The sequence below is a fragment of the Neoarius graeffei genome, chromosome 4 (assembly GCF_027579695.1).
Source record: "Neoarius graeffei isolate fNeoGra1 chromosome 4, fNeoGra1.pri, whole genome shotgun sequence".
In the NCBI taxonomy this organism is placed as follows: Eukaryota; Metazoa; Chordata; class Actinopteri; order Siluriformes; family Ariidae; genus Neoarius; species Neoarius graeffei.
In genome coordinates this window covers 71,955,306-71,971,087 of record NC_083572.1, presented here as the reverse complement: position 1 = coordinate 71,971,087, position 15,782 = coordinate 71,955,306, and the positions used below count along the sequence as shown (strand labels likewise).

The 15,782-nt window shown below is 39.5% G+C and overlaps 1 protein-coding gene across 1 annotated transcript; it reads right to left on the bottom strand.

Moving 5' to 3' along the window:
* Positions 1-2,322: 2,322 nt before the first annotated feature.
* eefsec (eukaryotic elongation factor, selenocysteine-tRNA-specific) lies at positions 2,323-12,002 on the bottom strand. The gene is made up of 7 exons (XM_060918317.1): positions 11,441-12,002; positions 10,509-10,716; positions 10,213-10,309; positions 9,892-10,056; positions 7,454-8,077; positions 4,089-4,245; positions 2,323-2,720 (listed from the first exon to the last, which is right to left on the bottom strand). Exons 1-7 carry the CDS (start codon positions 11,748-11,750, stop codon positions 2,539-2,541), a joined length of 1,743 nt encoding a protein of 580 aa, XP_060774300.1. The 5' UTR covers positions 11,751-12,002; the 3' UTR covers positions 2,323-2,538.
* Between the last annotated feature and the right edge of the window lie 3,780 nt (positions 12,003-15,782).

Here is a 15,782-nt window from a genome sequence, read left to right as displayed (position 1 = left end):
TGTATTTATTAATGATGTGACTGCTGACAAAAGCAACAAGATGAATTCTGAAGTTTAGAGGGCTAGATTATTGGCTCAGATTCAAGCAAATGGCTTAAAATTCATTGGATGGTACTTTACCGTGCAGTCAGTCAGTGACACAAAGTACGTATACTTCGAAAGTAATTCAAGACTTTTGTTAAAGCAAAGAAATGGAATGTTCTACAGTAGCCAACTGAATCATCTGATCTGAATCCAGCTGAGCTGCAGTTCACTTGCTGAAGGCAAAATACCCCAAGAATATACAGAAACTGAAGATAGCTGCAGTATCAGCCTGGCAGAATATCACCAGGGAAGAAACACAGCATCTGGTAATGTCTATGGGTTCCAGTTTTCAGACTGTCTGACTGCAAAGGATTTGCTGCCAAGTATTAAAAGTTAAATTTATGATTAGGGTGGCATGGTGGTGCAGTGGCTAGCTCAGTCACCTCATAGCAAGCAGGTTCTGGGTTCAAACCTGGCAGTTAACAGAGTCCTTTCTGTGTGGAATTTGTATAATCAACTCGTGCCTGCATAGGTTTTCTCCGGGTGCTCCGGTTTCCTCCCACAGTCCAAAGACATCAAAATTAGGTCAATTGCCTACTCTACATTGCCCATAGGTGTGAGTGTGAATGGCTGACTGTCTCTCTGTGTTAGCCCCACAATAGATTGGTGTCCTATCCAGGATGTATCCCGCCTCTCGCCCAATGTCACCTATGGTTGGTTCCAGCTTACCCGCAACCCTCACTGGATAAGCGGTATAGAAAATTAATGAATAAATGAATTTATGAGGTGTGATCAAAAAGTTCTGGGACTGTTCCTCTTCAGTGTAGTAAGGTCATGTATGTGCAGCAGGAGTGAGTAGTAACTCTCGTGAGTCAGTATGCCATGTGACCTGTATTACACTTTTTTTTGACAATGTGCATATGCATATTTTCGATTTTACGATGGACCAAAGAGCAAACATGAAATTCTATGTCAGAAATTTGGAGAATCCGTAATGGAGACCATGGAAATGCTTCACCAAGACTATGGCAATGAAGCAATGAGCTAGGTGAGGTGTTTTGAGTGGCATTCGTGTGTCATCCTCCAGTAACGTCCTGCCCCTCTTGAAATTCTTCATTGCCATAGGCTTGCTAAAGCATTTCAATAATCTCCATTGCCGATCGCAAATACTTGTGCATTGTGCAAATCACAAATGTGTACATACACGCTGTCATAAAAACGTGTGGAACACAGGTCCTGTTGCTGATAGCATGAGGTCATGCAGCACGGTGACTCACTTGCTACATGTGCATGAACGTGCTACTCCATTGTTTCACAACAGGAAAAGTGCTGGAACTTTTTGATCGCACACTGTATAATAATGTTAGTTTGTCCAATTACTTTTGGGACCTTACAAAGGGGAAAACACATAGACAGTATATAGCCAAAAGTATGTGGACACCTTAATATAACACCCATATATCCCCAAACTGTTGCCATAATGTTGGAAACACACTGAGAAATTTTGTTTCAAGGATTTTAATTCAGCCTGGTCACTTGGAGAGTGAGTGAGTGAGTGAGTGAGTGCAATCCAAGTAAGACCAAGTCTCAGATCAAGCAATAATATCTGCTTGCAGTTCCTGTCTTCTCCGAGTACTGCAATGTATCTCTGGCTGTTACCCTAATTGTAGCACATTTACTGTAAATGCTAACAAGTTCTTGTCTAGAAGTTCAGCACTTCTTGTACCTGACTTTTGTGCTTGTTGTACATCGCTCTGGATAAGAGCGTCTGCTAAATTCCTGTAATGTCATGTCATGTAACGTCAATATCATGTTCTGTTTTCATTTCCTCACTGCCCATTTTCCTTATTTTCCTCTGCTTTCCTTTCTTTCCACTTGTTTAGGAATATTAAACAGGTGCTGTGTAGGACTTTTCTGATGAAGGACCCTGATTAGCAAAGTTAACACACTCACACTGATGTATCTCACACAGTCTCTCTCTCTCTGATGCCCTGCAGTGTATTCCCTCTCTATTCCTGTTGTAATTAAGAACAGAAATTCAACTCTACTACACTTCATTAATGTTAGTACAGAATACAGGAAAGGCCTGAGACACACATGTGAAGGTTTACAGACACAGCATTTCTCAAAGTAAATTTTATCCAAAGATTTTAGGTGAAACATACAATATGCACGAAAATAAGGTTGCTGTTTTTGTGTTATACTAAAATTCCAATTAACTATAAATATACAACTCATGCATTTGCCAACTAGAATAAAAATATTCCAAAGCATGTGAAAAAAGACTGCCTTCTGTAATTCAGTATTTTCTCCAGTGTTGGGTATTTTATTGCAGGGAAACTACATGATTCCAAAGTACCAGAAAGCCAATCAGAGGGTTACGTACTCACACTTCCTGCCACATTCATATGCACAGAACCTCATGTGACTGCTAATTAATCACCCTGAGCTTGAGCTCCCTCTATTGCTCCTCTTAATTAGTCTCTACCATAGCCATTATTAGTGCTGTAAAAATCAAGACTGCACCATCTTTTTATGAGGGTCATAAACATATCTTTTAAAATTCAGATGAATGGTTATAGGCTGAGAGTCTACTTTGGCGTCCTCTTCTTTAGGTGGTTCATTTTTAGCCCCGCCCTTTCCCTTTTTCTTGGAGGAAGAGGAGAGGAGTTGCTTTGTTTCTTCTTTCAGTCCCTCTGTTGGAATGAAGAGAAAAAGAAAGCGGTTTGCGTATGCCTTACCACTTTGAAAACAGAGAAACAAATCCTCACGTTTCGCCTATAATGCACTGTCAAAAACGGTATCACAATAACAGAATTGCGTAATGAAATATGAATGATTTGATTTGTGCCAATAGTTTTAACTTCGTTTGTTACTGGCCCCAACACTAAGAGTGCATCCAGATAGTACCGAGACCCCTTCACACATAACTTCCTGTTCAAAGATGTTTTTCAAGGACTAGATTATAGTAAACATCTTTTTGAGCTTTACATTTAAGAATCTTGTTTACTAATAACTAATTGCACATTGTGATCATGTTCCTAACACAAAAACACAAGATTTTAGATCATTTTGGTATCTAGATGTTTATAACAATTGAATTCAATGAGGTTTTAAGTGGAGAGTGCATTTAATATAGCCTTTGTCTCAAAGCAGCTTTGCAGAAATCTGGATTTAAATCCAACTCCTCAGTGAACAAACTGGATGAAAATTGGAGGGAGCGACTTAGGGAGCCTTCGTGGGGGGAAAAAAAGGATATGGAAGAGAGAGAGAATGAGGCCAAAAGTCAGAGGTGACCCGAGATGGCATTTAAGGATTAAAATCGAGCTGCTTCACTCCAACTTTACTGACAGAGGAGACGAACTGAAAGTTTATTATAAATCATCCACCAAAATATCAGGTCCTTTATATATATACAGTGCTACAGCATTTATAGATCTTTAATATTATCTAACAACACGATGGAATAACTGGATTGTACTATTCATTATATAACGGTACTGTTCAGCATTGTTCACAAAATTGTAATTACTGTTTTGCACTATTATTTATTATTTCGTATTGTTATTATTGGTATTTCTATTACTGAATTGAACTGAATTAAATTGAGTAATTGTGTAGCTCAAAGTTACTTATCTCTACCAACCCCTCAATCCAAAACATTAGTCTGAACTGCAGGTGAAGCTTTCCACACAAAAGGCATCAATAGCTTATAATCCTGCAATTAATATAACAGTTCAAACACTGCTATCAAAGCCTTGAGAGTTGGCCAGTTTTTTTTTTAATATAGCTGCAAAAAGGAAGAATATTCACATTCATATAATTTCATTTGCTCTAAAAAACAAAAAAAAATTTATAGTAAAATACCTGTGTCGAGGTACGTGTGTCTAAGGTCGATCTTTATTAGACAGCAGGTATTTTTGATATGTAGTTACAACACTAGTGTGCTACCAGTCAGCGAGAACCTGGCAGAAAATCTGCTCTAAGCAAAAAATAACTGAGGAATTTGAATCAGCAATTTGTGTAGTGTACATGTATTCGGGGTGTCTGTGTGTGTTTCATACCTGGAACTCTAATTTTGATTTTTCCACTCTGCCCAAAGCTGCCTTCAATGACCCCGGTCTCTCCTGAAGAAAGTGTAACCTTTAAGCCCACAAACAGGTGAAGGTTGGTCTCTTTCTTGAACAGGTTTTTACCAATCACAGTGTAGTCATCTGTCACCTGGTTGCAGATAAATACAGTTAATACACCATAATCTTTTCTGTAAGAAGGTCACATCTTACTTAACCATCAGTGGCATGACAAGACATTTAACCAGATATACAATATATGACTTGTCATCTAAACATGGACGTTAGCAATACGTCGATCTTGACAACGGTCTGATATTGGCATCTAACCAAGCTGACTCTCTCATCCTTCAGTTCCTATTAGAAATATGTTCTTACATAACTTTTGTCTGACTCAATGATTTACGCACAGTCAACCATAATAATGGTGAGCGTTGCTACAGTTAAGAGGCTAACTGTAGATCTCTTTAGATAACAATAAATCAGGAGCTCAGTGTTTGTTTTCATCCCCTAATGAGTCCAGATTTACAATATTCACTTGATGTTTTTTGTGATGGGTTTCATGGAATAATTTAAAGTCGATACTGAACATTCGCCTTTAAGATGAAAAACTGAACAATAAGCCTGGACTTGAAGGGTTTAACCAATCCGATCAATCACAGTGCACTCAGACAAATTTCCTGTTTCTGCTTCCTAAACATACTGACTGAAGACACAGGCAGAACTAAAGTTCACTACAGAAGCAGGGTAAAACTACAATATGTGGTGTGTGTGTGCGTATATATGGATGTACAGTACCAGTTAAAAGCTTGGACACTCCTAATTCAATGATTTTTCTTTATTTTATTAATAAAAGGACACTTCATGTATTAAAGTAATGATGGATGTTGTTTCTCTTTACTTAGTTCAGCGGTTCTTGACATAATATGGATTACTACAGTTGTGGAATAGGGCTATTTACTGTATTATTTACTATTTACTGTTTGATCTCAAATACATTAAGAAAGCAAGAAATTGCACTAATTAACTTTTGACGAGGCACAACTGTTAATTGAAAAGCATTCCAGGTGACTCCCTCATGAAGCTGGTTAAGATAATGCCAATAGAGTGCAAAGAGTCATCAAGGTAAACGCTGGCTACTTTGAAGAATCTAAAATATGAAACACATATATGTTATTTACCAGCTGGGAGGTCCGTATCGTGAAATACCGTGACTGAGGTCTTGAAAGTACTGACTGGGGCCCTCTGGGCTGAGGTCAGTATTCAAGGCCGAGGTCACGGTATTTCACCATACGGACCGACCTTGAGCTGGTAAATAATATATTTATTTTTTTCTTTACCAAATTCTAACAGAAAACAAGAGCGCCCGAAAGGGAAAACCGAGCCGCCATTTTGAATCCTCATTCACGGCTGTAATGCAAATTGCTTCCTCCTCGGTATACAAGTGCACTTCCATAGCAGGAAAAAAAAAACTATATTTTGCCACCTATGTAGTCCCCTATTTATAAAAAATTGAGTCATTCAGGATTCAGCCATGTTTTTGCTTGGTGTTTTTGCTTGAACAAAGTTATACAGTATTATGACCTTTATATTGCATAAATAAAGCCATTTGGTGAAACTTTGAAGAAGAGATTGTACTGGTTTAAAGTTTTTACCTAACGTAATATTATGTATTAGGATAACATGGTCCAAAATGGGCCTCATTAACTAATGAGATCAAACTGTTAGCAAGTTAGAGGTTTTTAGCTTTCTCCTGAAATGTTTTATTTTATTTTGTCTTCCTCAGGGTAGTAAAACTCGCTTTCGCTGTGAACACTGTCGTTATCACTATCCATGCTGTAAAATTAATGCCATTTTGAATCCTCATTCACGGCTGTAATGCAAATTGCTTCCTCCTCGGTATATAAGTGCACTTCCATGGCAGGAAAAAAACTACATTTTGTCGCCTATGTCGTCCCCTATTTATACAAATAGGAGTCATTCAGGATTCAGCCATGTTTTTGCTCGGCGTTAGCAAGTTACAGGTTTTTAGCTTTCTCCTGAAATGTTTTCTTTTATTTCTTCTTCCTCAGGGTAGTAAAACTTGCTTTTGCTGTGAACACTGTCGTTATCGCTATCCATGCTGTAAAATTAATGCTATTCTCCTGAGAAATGCTGGCAAAAATTTATAAGATTTGTGATAACCTTATAAATAAATCTTATTTAAAAAAAAAAGATAAATGTTGACAAAAAAAATTCTACTATGTTTGTTGTTGTTGTGAACGATTGAGTCGCCAGAGGTCCATAATCGGGGTCCGTAACTGGGACTCGCCAGCCAATCAGAGCGCAGGATTTGGACCGCGAAAAAAATAAACATTTTTAACACTTTTTTGCTCACCACATAATTCCAGGTGTTATTTCATAGTTTTTATGTCTTCAGTATTGTTCTACAATATAGAAAATAGTCAAAATACAGAAAAACCTATGAATGAGTAGGTGTCTCCAAACTTTTGACTGGCACTGTTTGTGTTAATTTTTTTATAATCTTAATATCTTTTTTTGTATTTAGAATTATTTATTTAGTCATTTATACAGGGGGCTGCAAAAGTAGGTATACAATAAGAATTACACGCGAACAACAGCAGCAGGGCGAATTCTACCTTCAGCAGGATGGGGCACCACCGCACTTCACACTCAATGTGCGTGCGGTACTTGACAAAGAATTTCCCAACAGGTGGATCGGACGTTGGGGAGCCGTTGACTGGCCACCACATTCACCAGATCTCACCCCTATGGACTTCTTTTTCTGAGGATGTATAAAAGATAGGGTTTTCGCACGCAAGCCATGTTCTGTTGATGCCATGATTCAGTTCATACGGGAGGCTTGCCAGGAAATTGATGCTGATAAAGACCTTTGTGCCAGTGCGCGCATGGGTGTCCACACTCGACTAGTGGAGTGTGTGAATACCGGGGGCAACAGTTTGAACGTTTGAGGGATTAATATGTTTATTATTAATATGTTTGTATAATCAATAAAATAATGCGGTTTGTTTTTCATTACTGTATACCTACTTTTGCAGCCCCCTGTACATATGAATGAATATAGACTAGAAGGCTGATTTCTGGAAAAGTGCAATAAAACTGAATAATTATGATAAATAATACTGAACAAAATAATTGTGATGATCATTTAAACCATTATCATGTTGCACTAAACGCTGATAGTAATTACATTATAGCTACATATAATAAAGCACAAAATGTTGCATCATGTCAACTTAATGTGGCCCAATTTTACAGTATTGTTTTTAAAAAAAAAGGAGGCGGGAGGGGGTCATACAACTTGAAAGTTGTGTATGTATTGAATAGGTGGTTGTTACCCGTTCCACTGCTCCTTCTTTGTGCTTGTCTTTACTGATTTTGAGCTTGGGCAAGACGCTGTCCACATAGTTTTTGTCTTCAAAGCCGTCTAACAGCTTTCCATGGAAAGCAAGCCTGCATGTGTTACTGTGGATATCAGAGTCCAGCCGGGAGCCAATCACCAAACAGAGTGGTGGACATGTGACAGGCCGTTCAAACTCTAATAATGCCCACTGAACTGGATCCCGCCCCTTGGCTTCTCCCTGGCCAGTCAAATATTCCTCCTGGTGGCAAAACTCCCAGTCAAATGAGAAAGTCTCTGCGCTCTGTCCTGAAGGAGACGCTGCTACTGAGTCAGCACTTGGAGAAGCCCGGCTGAAGAATGACACGCGTGACATGACTGTTTCATGTCCAAGGGTGATGTGGAATTTTGCACGGCTGCTAAGTGCCCCGCGGTAGTACTCAATCTTCCATACAGAAATAATGGCAGCATGAATGGTATGCAGTGAACCAGGTGTACACACCACCCCTCTCTCCAGCAGCTTTGGGTCAAACTGTGTGACACACACACCGACCCGATCTCCTTGCATTGCACTAGGAACCGGCTTATGGAACATCTGGATCGATTTCACCTTCCGCGTTACCTAAGGATCACAGCAAGCCCACAATGATGAGAAATGTTTTAATTACAAAGAAGAACATTCTGATATTTAATAGGAGTTTATTTACGCTACGTTCACACTGCAAGGCTTAATGCTCAATTCCGATTTTTTTGTGAGGTCGTTCACATTAACAAATATATGCGACTTGTATGTGATCCTCAGTATGAACGAAAAGCGACCTAAAAGTGTTCCGCATGCGCATTGCAGGATACGACGACATCACACGCAGTGAGCATGGCCAGTGTTTACGGAAGTAAAACCGCCCGGTTGCGGTATGACCCATCCAATCTAGCTTGAATAGCTGCATCCCCCCAAATGGAAATCAGCTCCCTAACCTCTGCGTCCTTCCATTGAGAAGATTCAGAACCTTCACAGCCCGAAGCGTCCCTCGCATTGATGTCATGCGCAGGGGCGCAGATACATTTTTTGAACTGGGAGGGACAAAAAACTGGGGGGGGGACAAAGCTGCCAGCAAACCAACCCCAACCCCGATATGCCTGTCAAACTTGTTGTTAGTAACCATAGCAACCAAGCTCGAGCTCGCAACCTGTGCAGTCTGCGCAGCTCAACCAACCGAATATCAGTCTTTGTTTTATGTGAGTTGTTGCAACTATGTATACACTGCTGTGCACCTCAATAAACCGAATGGTAATTAGTCTTTTGATTTTTCCATGAGGTTTGCCTTATGCAAAGAAAGACAGCAAAGACGTTTTTTCCTCCCCTATAAGTGGGGGGGACCGAACGAGGTGAATTTAAATCTGGGTGGGATGAGTCCCCCCCTCTATCTGCGCCCGTGATTATGCGCCATGTTGTTGTAACTTTTTTTGAGAGACCCGCCGCCTACTTCAGCGCAGAATAGTGACGTTTGTGGCTTGTTGATGACGTGTAAGTCGGATGAATGCGACCTGGCGGTTCAGACTGAAGTCGCATATGAAAAGAGCGGATAGGAATCGGAATTAGGACCACATATCCAAACGGCCTGGGTCGGATTTGAAAAAAAATCGGATCTGTGTCGTTCATATTGTCAATAAAAGATCGGATACAGGTCACATATGGGCGAAAAGATCGGATTTGAGTCACTTCAGCCTGCAGTGTGAACGTAGCCTTAGTGTTTGAGTCATCCTCAGTTATCTTAATGTATTCAAAATTGGTGTGCTGGGACTTTTTGCAGATGTGTCTCTTAGCTTATACACACCTCTATTCCAGAATACTCTGAGAAACAGGAAAACACTGAAGACTCATGGTGCACTCATGGGCATGTACTAAATTTATGTCGAATTAAATATTTTACAGTAAGCTTATGTCAATCCACTATATAAAAATAAGTTGTCTGAATCATTGATCTACAGTTAGCGAACTGGAACAGCTAACTGTAATGGAATATTTTGTGTTTTTCTTCCCACACAATTTCCTTTGCTAACCATCCATACATTGTGAAAAACATGGCTGGCATTCATTCACGCTAAAACAGCATGCTTATTTGCGGAATGGTTTATGGTACTGGTTGTTGTGGGACATGCCCCATTATCGTTTTAAAAAGAAAGACCTCAACATGTTAAATCTAATTACAACCCTCAAATCATTTAACGACTTCAACACCATTTACGTTCCATTTCACACATTCAAGTTTTTCTGTCTCTCTTTAACCCTTTAGTGAGGGTTTCAGGTGACACTGAAAACTTTAGGATGCAAAAAATCTCTACTAATCTAAAGAACCCATGAGGAATCCTTTTTTACTACGAGTGTCGAAACTGTGGGAGACAAAATACAGATATGCGTTGTATCCATCTGTGTACCTTGAGTGCAGGTATCTCTAGTGTATCATTGACACGCAGTGCCCCCTGCAGGATGGTGCCTGTCATGACTGTTCCCTGGCCACGGATGGAGAAACAATGATCCACTGCCATTAGCAGAGAACCAGCTGGGTCTCTCTGAGGTAGAAACGCCTGGGATTTTAGCAGCTAAACAAACATTAAACACAAAATACATTACATGCTGTTTGTCAGACGCTGAGTACAGATCCAAACATACCAAACTCACGTAGTCAAGATGATAAGTAGTTAAAATGTGAGTACTGGAACAAATGTAGACTGGTAGGTTGTACCAAATGCTCTCACCTCTATGAGCTCAGTGATTCCCTGTGCTTCTGCTGTATCTGGAGCCTCGGGTCCCCCTGGCTTTGCTGCCACGGCAATGACTGGACAACCTTTAAATCTACTCAACCATGAAATCAAAACAGTCATGATGAGAATTGAGTTGCCAGCACACAGGTTTATAGCTATTATCAGAAACTGTTTGAAAAAAAATCTCCATTCAATACACTGCCATACTGCAACAATTACATGTACATTATACACAACATTACATGCTAAAGCTTAATTAAAAACATAATTGTGCTTCTATGAATGTGCACCTAGTGTTTTCCAAAGTTTTGTGCATCCTCTTGGTCATCTTCTCAATGGCACTCTGTCTCTTGTCACTGGGCAACAGGTCTGTTTTATTGAGGATGACGATCATGTGCGAACAGGTGAGCTGACCAATGAGAAGGCACTCTGCAGTTTGCGTCTGCATACCTTTCACAACGTCGACCACTAACATCATCAGGTCAATGATCTGAGCCCCTGAAGACGCACAAATACAGAAGAATTGTCATTAAAATGTGAAACTATTTTAATGACAAGCACACATTTGAGACAAAACTATGAGAAAGACACAAAGTGTTTAACAAAATAAAGCCATCAGGCTGGAGAGACGAAAAGTTTGTCTGAGAAACTGAACACTGCTCTATTGCTTTATACAACCACATGTGCTCACCAAACACACAGTTAACCTTTGTTGGCACTACTGACTTTCTCCTCTCTCAGGGTTGGGATCTTGGGGCCTGATGAACTGAACTGCAACTTTCATGCACGTTTTTTCACTGTTATGCAATTTTTTGCCACCTTGTGGTTATAACTGGAAGTGCATGCTGTTGGATTGTAAATTCTTCCAAAAGTAATAGCAGTCAACCACTTCTGTTTTGTGCTTAAAAAGACCACAAGATTAATAAGCACAAAACATGTGCTAATTCCAGAAACTGTTCACACTTCAGTGAGCATGTGGCACTTCTGAAACTGGTTTGTGATCTGCTCCGTGCATATTGTAACCTTCTGTAATAGAAGTATTGTAAAGGCCAATAACTCGATCACGAACAGCAAATGATGTATCCTGCAGTCTTTAACTGACAGCTTCACTTGACAGTCAAAGATTTAACACCTGAGACCAGGAATCCACTGTTTCAGTGAAGGTTACACTTAAGATTTTATTTATCTTTGGGAAGCTCTGCATATGATGTTTGGTACTCACCGCCAATGATGGTGCGAATGAGGGAGGCATGTCCCGGACAGTCCACCAGTGTGAACTGCAGACTGTCATATTCTCCACAGCTCTGCCTCATGTGCTCGGGCAGGGGAACAGTGAAGGCGCTGAAACCCAGGTCCAGTGTAATGCCGCGCTCTTTGGACTGCGGGCTCTTGTCGAAGGCCGCCGTGGACGCAGTGCTGCTCAGAGCTCTGGCCAGAGACGTCTTTCCGCTGTCGACATGTCCCAACACACCCACGTTAAAGTTCAGAGTTCTGGCGAGACCGTCCCCAGGCGTCGACTCTGGATCTGCCATATCCAAGGGATCTGCTCCTATAACACTGACCTGATCTCACTCAGTCAACTCGGTGCATGAACAGACTTTGGTCGGAGATCGATTAAGATCTGCGGTTGCAGATTTTTATAAATGGAAAAACAATATTATGCTGACAGTAATATCCTAATGGTATGTTATTTCGTTTTAATTTACGCCAACAAAACTATATTAATTCACTACACGGGCCAAACTTGCTCGAAAGTTTTGTAATTGGACAGATTCACTTCCTGCGTCACTATCAAATGTTTCCGGCTGCAAATGTGGTTCGGAGTATTCAGGTTCCACATAGTTTAGCTCGAGATGTTAGATCTTGCAACATATCTGGTAAAATGAGTTCAAAAATATCAAATGTTTAAAGTATTAACACGTTTACCTGATTATTGTTAAAAAAGATGATAAGTTAAGAAGCAATAGTTATTGTTTTATATTTGATATGTATCTTGTGCATAGACTAATGAAAAACTTGCTTTGTTCCGTTCATTATTGTGCGCAGTTCCAAAACAAGTGAAATAATAATAATAATAATAATAATAATAATATAAAATCGTCGCTGTTTCAATACGACTCTTCAACCCCGCACACAGAGGGGTGGGTCAATTGAGCTTCCTTCCAGATAGACACCGAAATTATTCAATCGACACACAAATACAAAGAGTTCTAGCCAATAAGCACACGGCGCATACTAACGAAGGCGTAACTTCCGGAAATTTCCTTGGTAACCGGCGTGAAGACGAGCTTCCCACGTTCTCGATAGCTCATTGGTCAATCTGCGCTTTACAGACAAATGAAGCGTCCAAGCCGCCATATTACCACATCCATCGCGTGTACTTGGCTTATGCGTTAAACTGTCGTATCCGACCAAATTAGCCCCAAGAAAAGTATTTCCTGACTTTTTTCCTTTCATTATCTCCTCTTATTTTCTCAACTTTACCCACATTCCCTACATATCTTTATAGCGCTCGCCTTCATTGTTATTGGTTTTTTTCCCTTTTCCAGTTCAGTCTGATTATTTTTTGAACGGCTCTTATACTACTATATTTATTATACGCAGATTATTTCAGTTTTCCTCTTATACAATGTATCTTTCTATTTTCTATATTTCTTCTTCCTTTCTATTTAAGGCAGTTGTTGAAACAGGATCATTTTCTCATGTTATTTACCATTTTCACTTCATTCTCACAGTCCTGTCTTGTTTATTGATCACATAATTCACATCATACATGAATCGATCCTGATAGAGTTCAGTCATTTATAGATATTCCTCAGTGCTCACACTAATATCTCGCATCTCATTTTCTTTAATACACACTGACTTTTTTAATACTATAGAATTGTTGTATTGAGCTTATTTTTGTTTGATATAGTTATAAATAGTTATTGCCTGATGTTATTTAGGTTTTCTTGAAATTTATGTCAATTTTTTAAAATGTTTTGGAAATATTAATTTGTATGGAAATATATTCTAATAAATGGAGTATTAGAATAATTTATTGTGGGGTGTCGTGGCTCGGGTGGATGGGGCGCCATGCCATGGATCTGGGGACCTGGGTTCGGTTCTGGCCTGAGGTTATTTCCCTGTCTCTCTCCCGCTCATTTCCTGTCTCTGCGCTGTCCTGTCCAATGGGGGTAGAAAAAGCCCCCCAAAAAAATAGAATTTATTGTTTTGTTATATTGCAATCAATTTAAGACTTGTTTAATTTTATTATTATTATTATTATTATTATTAGAAGATTGATGATACATATTTTGTGACTATAGCTATGGATTGGTATCATTCTGTTTCTAAATAGTTAATTTGTAATATTTACATGTAACTCTTCCATCCTTTATTTGCACGATTAGTTTTATTGCATTTTTCATTTTGTGCAATAGAATGTTTTTTTTGTTTTGTTTTTTTAATTGCTGATCTGGAACAGTATATGAGGGGTGGTGGGGGGTTTTTTGCAAGTTTTTTTTTTATTGAAACAAAATAATACAATACAACAACAAACTCACTACAATACATAACAATTCTATCAAAACCCAAAATCCCACCTCCTCTAATGAGTGGATTAAAGGTATGTAAGACAAATAAAATAAATAAAAGAAAACAAATATAACAAGGGGTTAGCACAACTGATATGACAATATAAGTGAGCATAAGGCCTGGGCATTGTTAATTTTTTTGAGACTTTTGTGAAATAAAGATAATTCCTGTTTAAGTACAGACCATGATGGAGAGCGTTTCTAGATCGATATTTGTGTATGTAATATTTTGTAACTATAATGAGATTATTCACTATAGAAACTCAATGTTCTTATTTTTCAGAATCACACCCATCTGAATATTTTTGAAGGAAAAGAAATCTATACCTATGGATTTGGAAGATATCCAATTGTGAAGGGATTTCCATAAGTTCTGAACTGCATCACAAGCATAAAACAAGTGTTCTGTCGTTTCTATGTTTGTGGTACAAATATAACAATTTTCTACTTCTAATTTAAATATTTTTTTTATAAATTCATTGGAGGGATATATATCGCTAATTGTTTTAAAATGTATTTCTTTGTATTGGGATTGAAAATTTTAAGAAATTTGTTCTGATAGTTGAAATTTTAGATTTGTCATAATTTTGAAGACTAAGTGTGCTCCTTGGAAATAGAGTGTTAACTACCTGGAAATAGAGTGTTAACTAAATATTTTCTCAAAAACTTACTGTTGCACTTTACGTTCACCAGGTCCACATCATCAGTTTTAATATTGTGTAATCTCGGTGTTGGTATGTTTAATATATTATTTTTTATTGATTGAATAAGGGCTATTGGAATGTTCTGTGTCACTTTCTTAAGTCTTGATGGAGCAATCCATATCATATTTAGTATTAAATTCATTTAATTCAAGTATATTGCCATGGGCGGCATGGTGGTGTAGTGGTTAGCACGGTCACCTCACAGCAAGAAGGTTCTGAGTTCGAGCCCAGCCGCCAGCGGGGGCCTTTCTGTGCGGAGTTTGCATGTTCTCCCCGTGTCTGCGTGGGTTTCCTCCGGGTGCTCCGGTTTCCCCCACAGTTCAAAGACATGTGGTTAGGTTAATATGGGATGGCCTTGGGCTGAGGTGTCCTTGAGCAAGGCACCTAGCATGGCTGCCCACTGCTCTGGGTGTGTGTGCTCATTGCTCGCATGTGTGTGTTCACTGCTTCAGATGGGTTAAATGCAGAGAGGAATTTCACAAGTGTGTGATGAATAAAGTTTCTTTCTTTCTTTCTGTCAACAGTATATGAGGGTTCACGTGCTTCCGGGCAACAGGAAATGACGTTATTTTCGTAGACCCTGCCCTACATGCTATCTCCATCTCTGTGTAAATCAGAATTGTTGTCATATTGTAAAGTACACTTCTCTGTTATACATGTATTGTCTATGTATTTTCTATTTGGTCAGATAAATAAATAGAAAGTAATCTCCCTGAATGTATCCATGATGATAAAATGTACTGAATACTGTACATTATGATTAAAACAAACAACCATTCACACACTGGCACAAACACAAATGCACACACGTGTATAAATAACATGTCCAGTTTGTGGGGGGGTTTTCCCCCTCAACAATTAAATGAATAACATGTCCAGTTTTGTGTAGCGGGCGGCACAGTGGTGTAGTGGTTAGCGCTGTCGCCTCACAGCAAGAAGGTCCGGGTTCGAGCCCCGTGGCCGGCGAGGGCCTTTCTGTGTGGAGTTTGCATGTTCTCCCCGTGTCCGCATGGGTTTCCTCCGGGTGCTCCGGTTTCCCCCACAGTCCAAAGACATGCAGGTTAGGTTAACTGGTGACTCTAAATTGACCGTAGGTGTGAATGTGAGTGTGAATGGTTGTCTGTGTCTATGTGTCAGCCCTGTGATGACCTGGCGACTTGTCCAGGGTGTACCCCGCCTTTCGCCCGTAGTCAGCTGGGATAGGCTCCAGCTTGCCTGCGACCCTGTAGAACAGGATAAAGCGGCTAGAGATAATGAGATGAGATGAGTTTTGTGTAGCTTC

Bases quoted from the DNA above. Each gene is read 5' to 3' on its own strand.
- eefsec (XM_060918317.1), bottom strand. From the start codon at position 11,750: ATGGCAGATCCAGAGTCGACGCCTGGGGACGGTCTCGCCAGAACTCTG. The intron at 10,057-10,212 runs GTGAGAGCATTT...ATGTTTGTTTAG, and splicing joins GAATCACTGAGCTCATAGAG to CTGCTAAAATCCCAGGCGTT. The intron at 8,078-9,891 runs GTACACAGATGG...TGTGATCCTTAG, and splicing joins TAGAGATACCTGCACTCAAG to GTAACGCGGAAGGTGAAATC.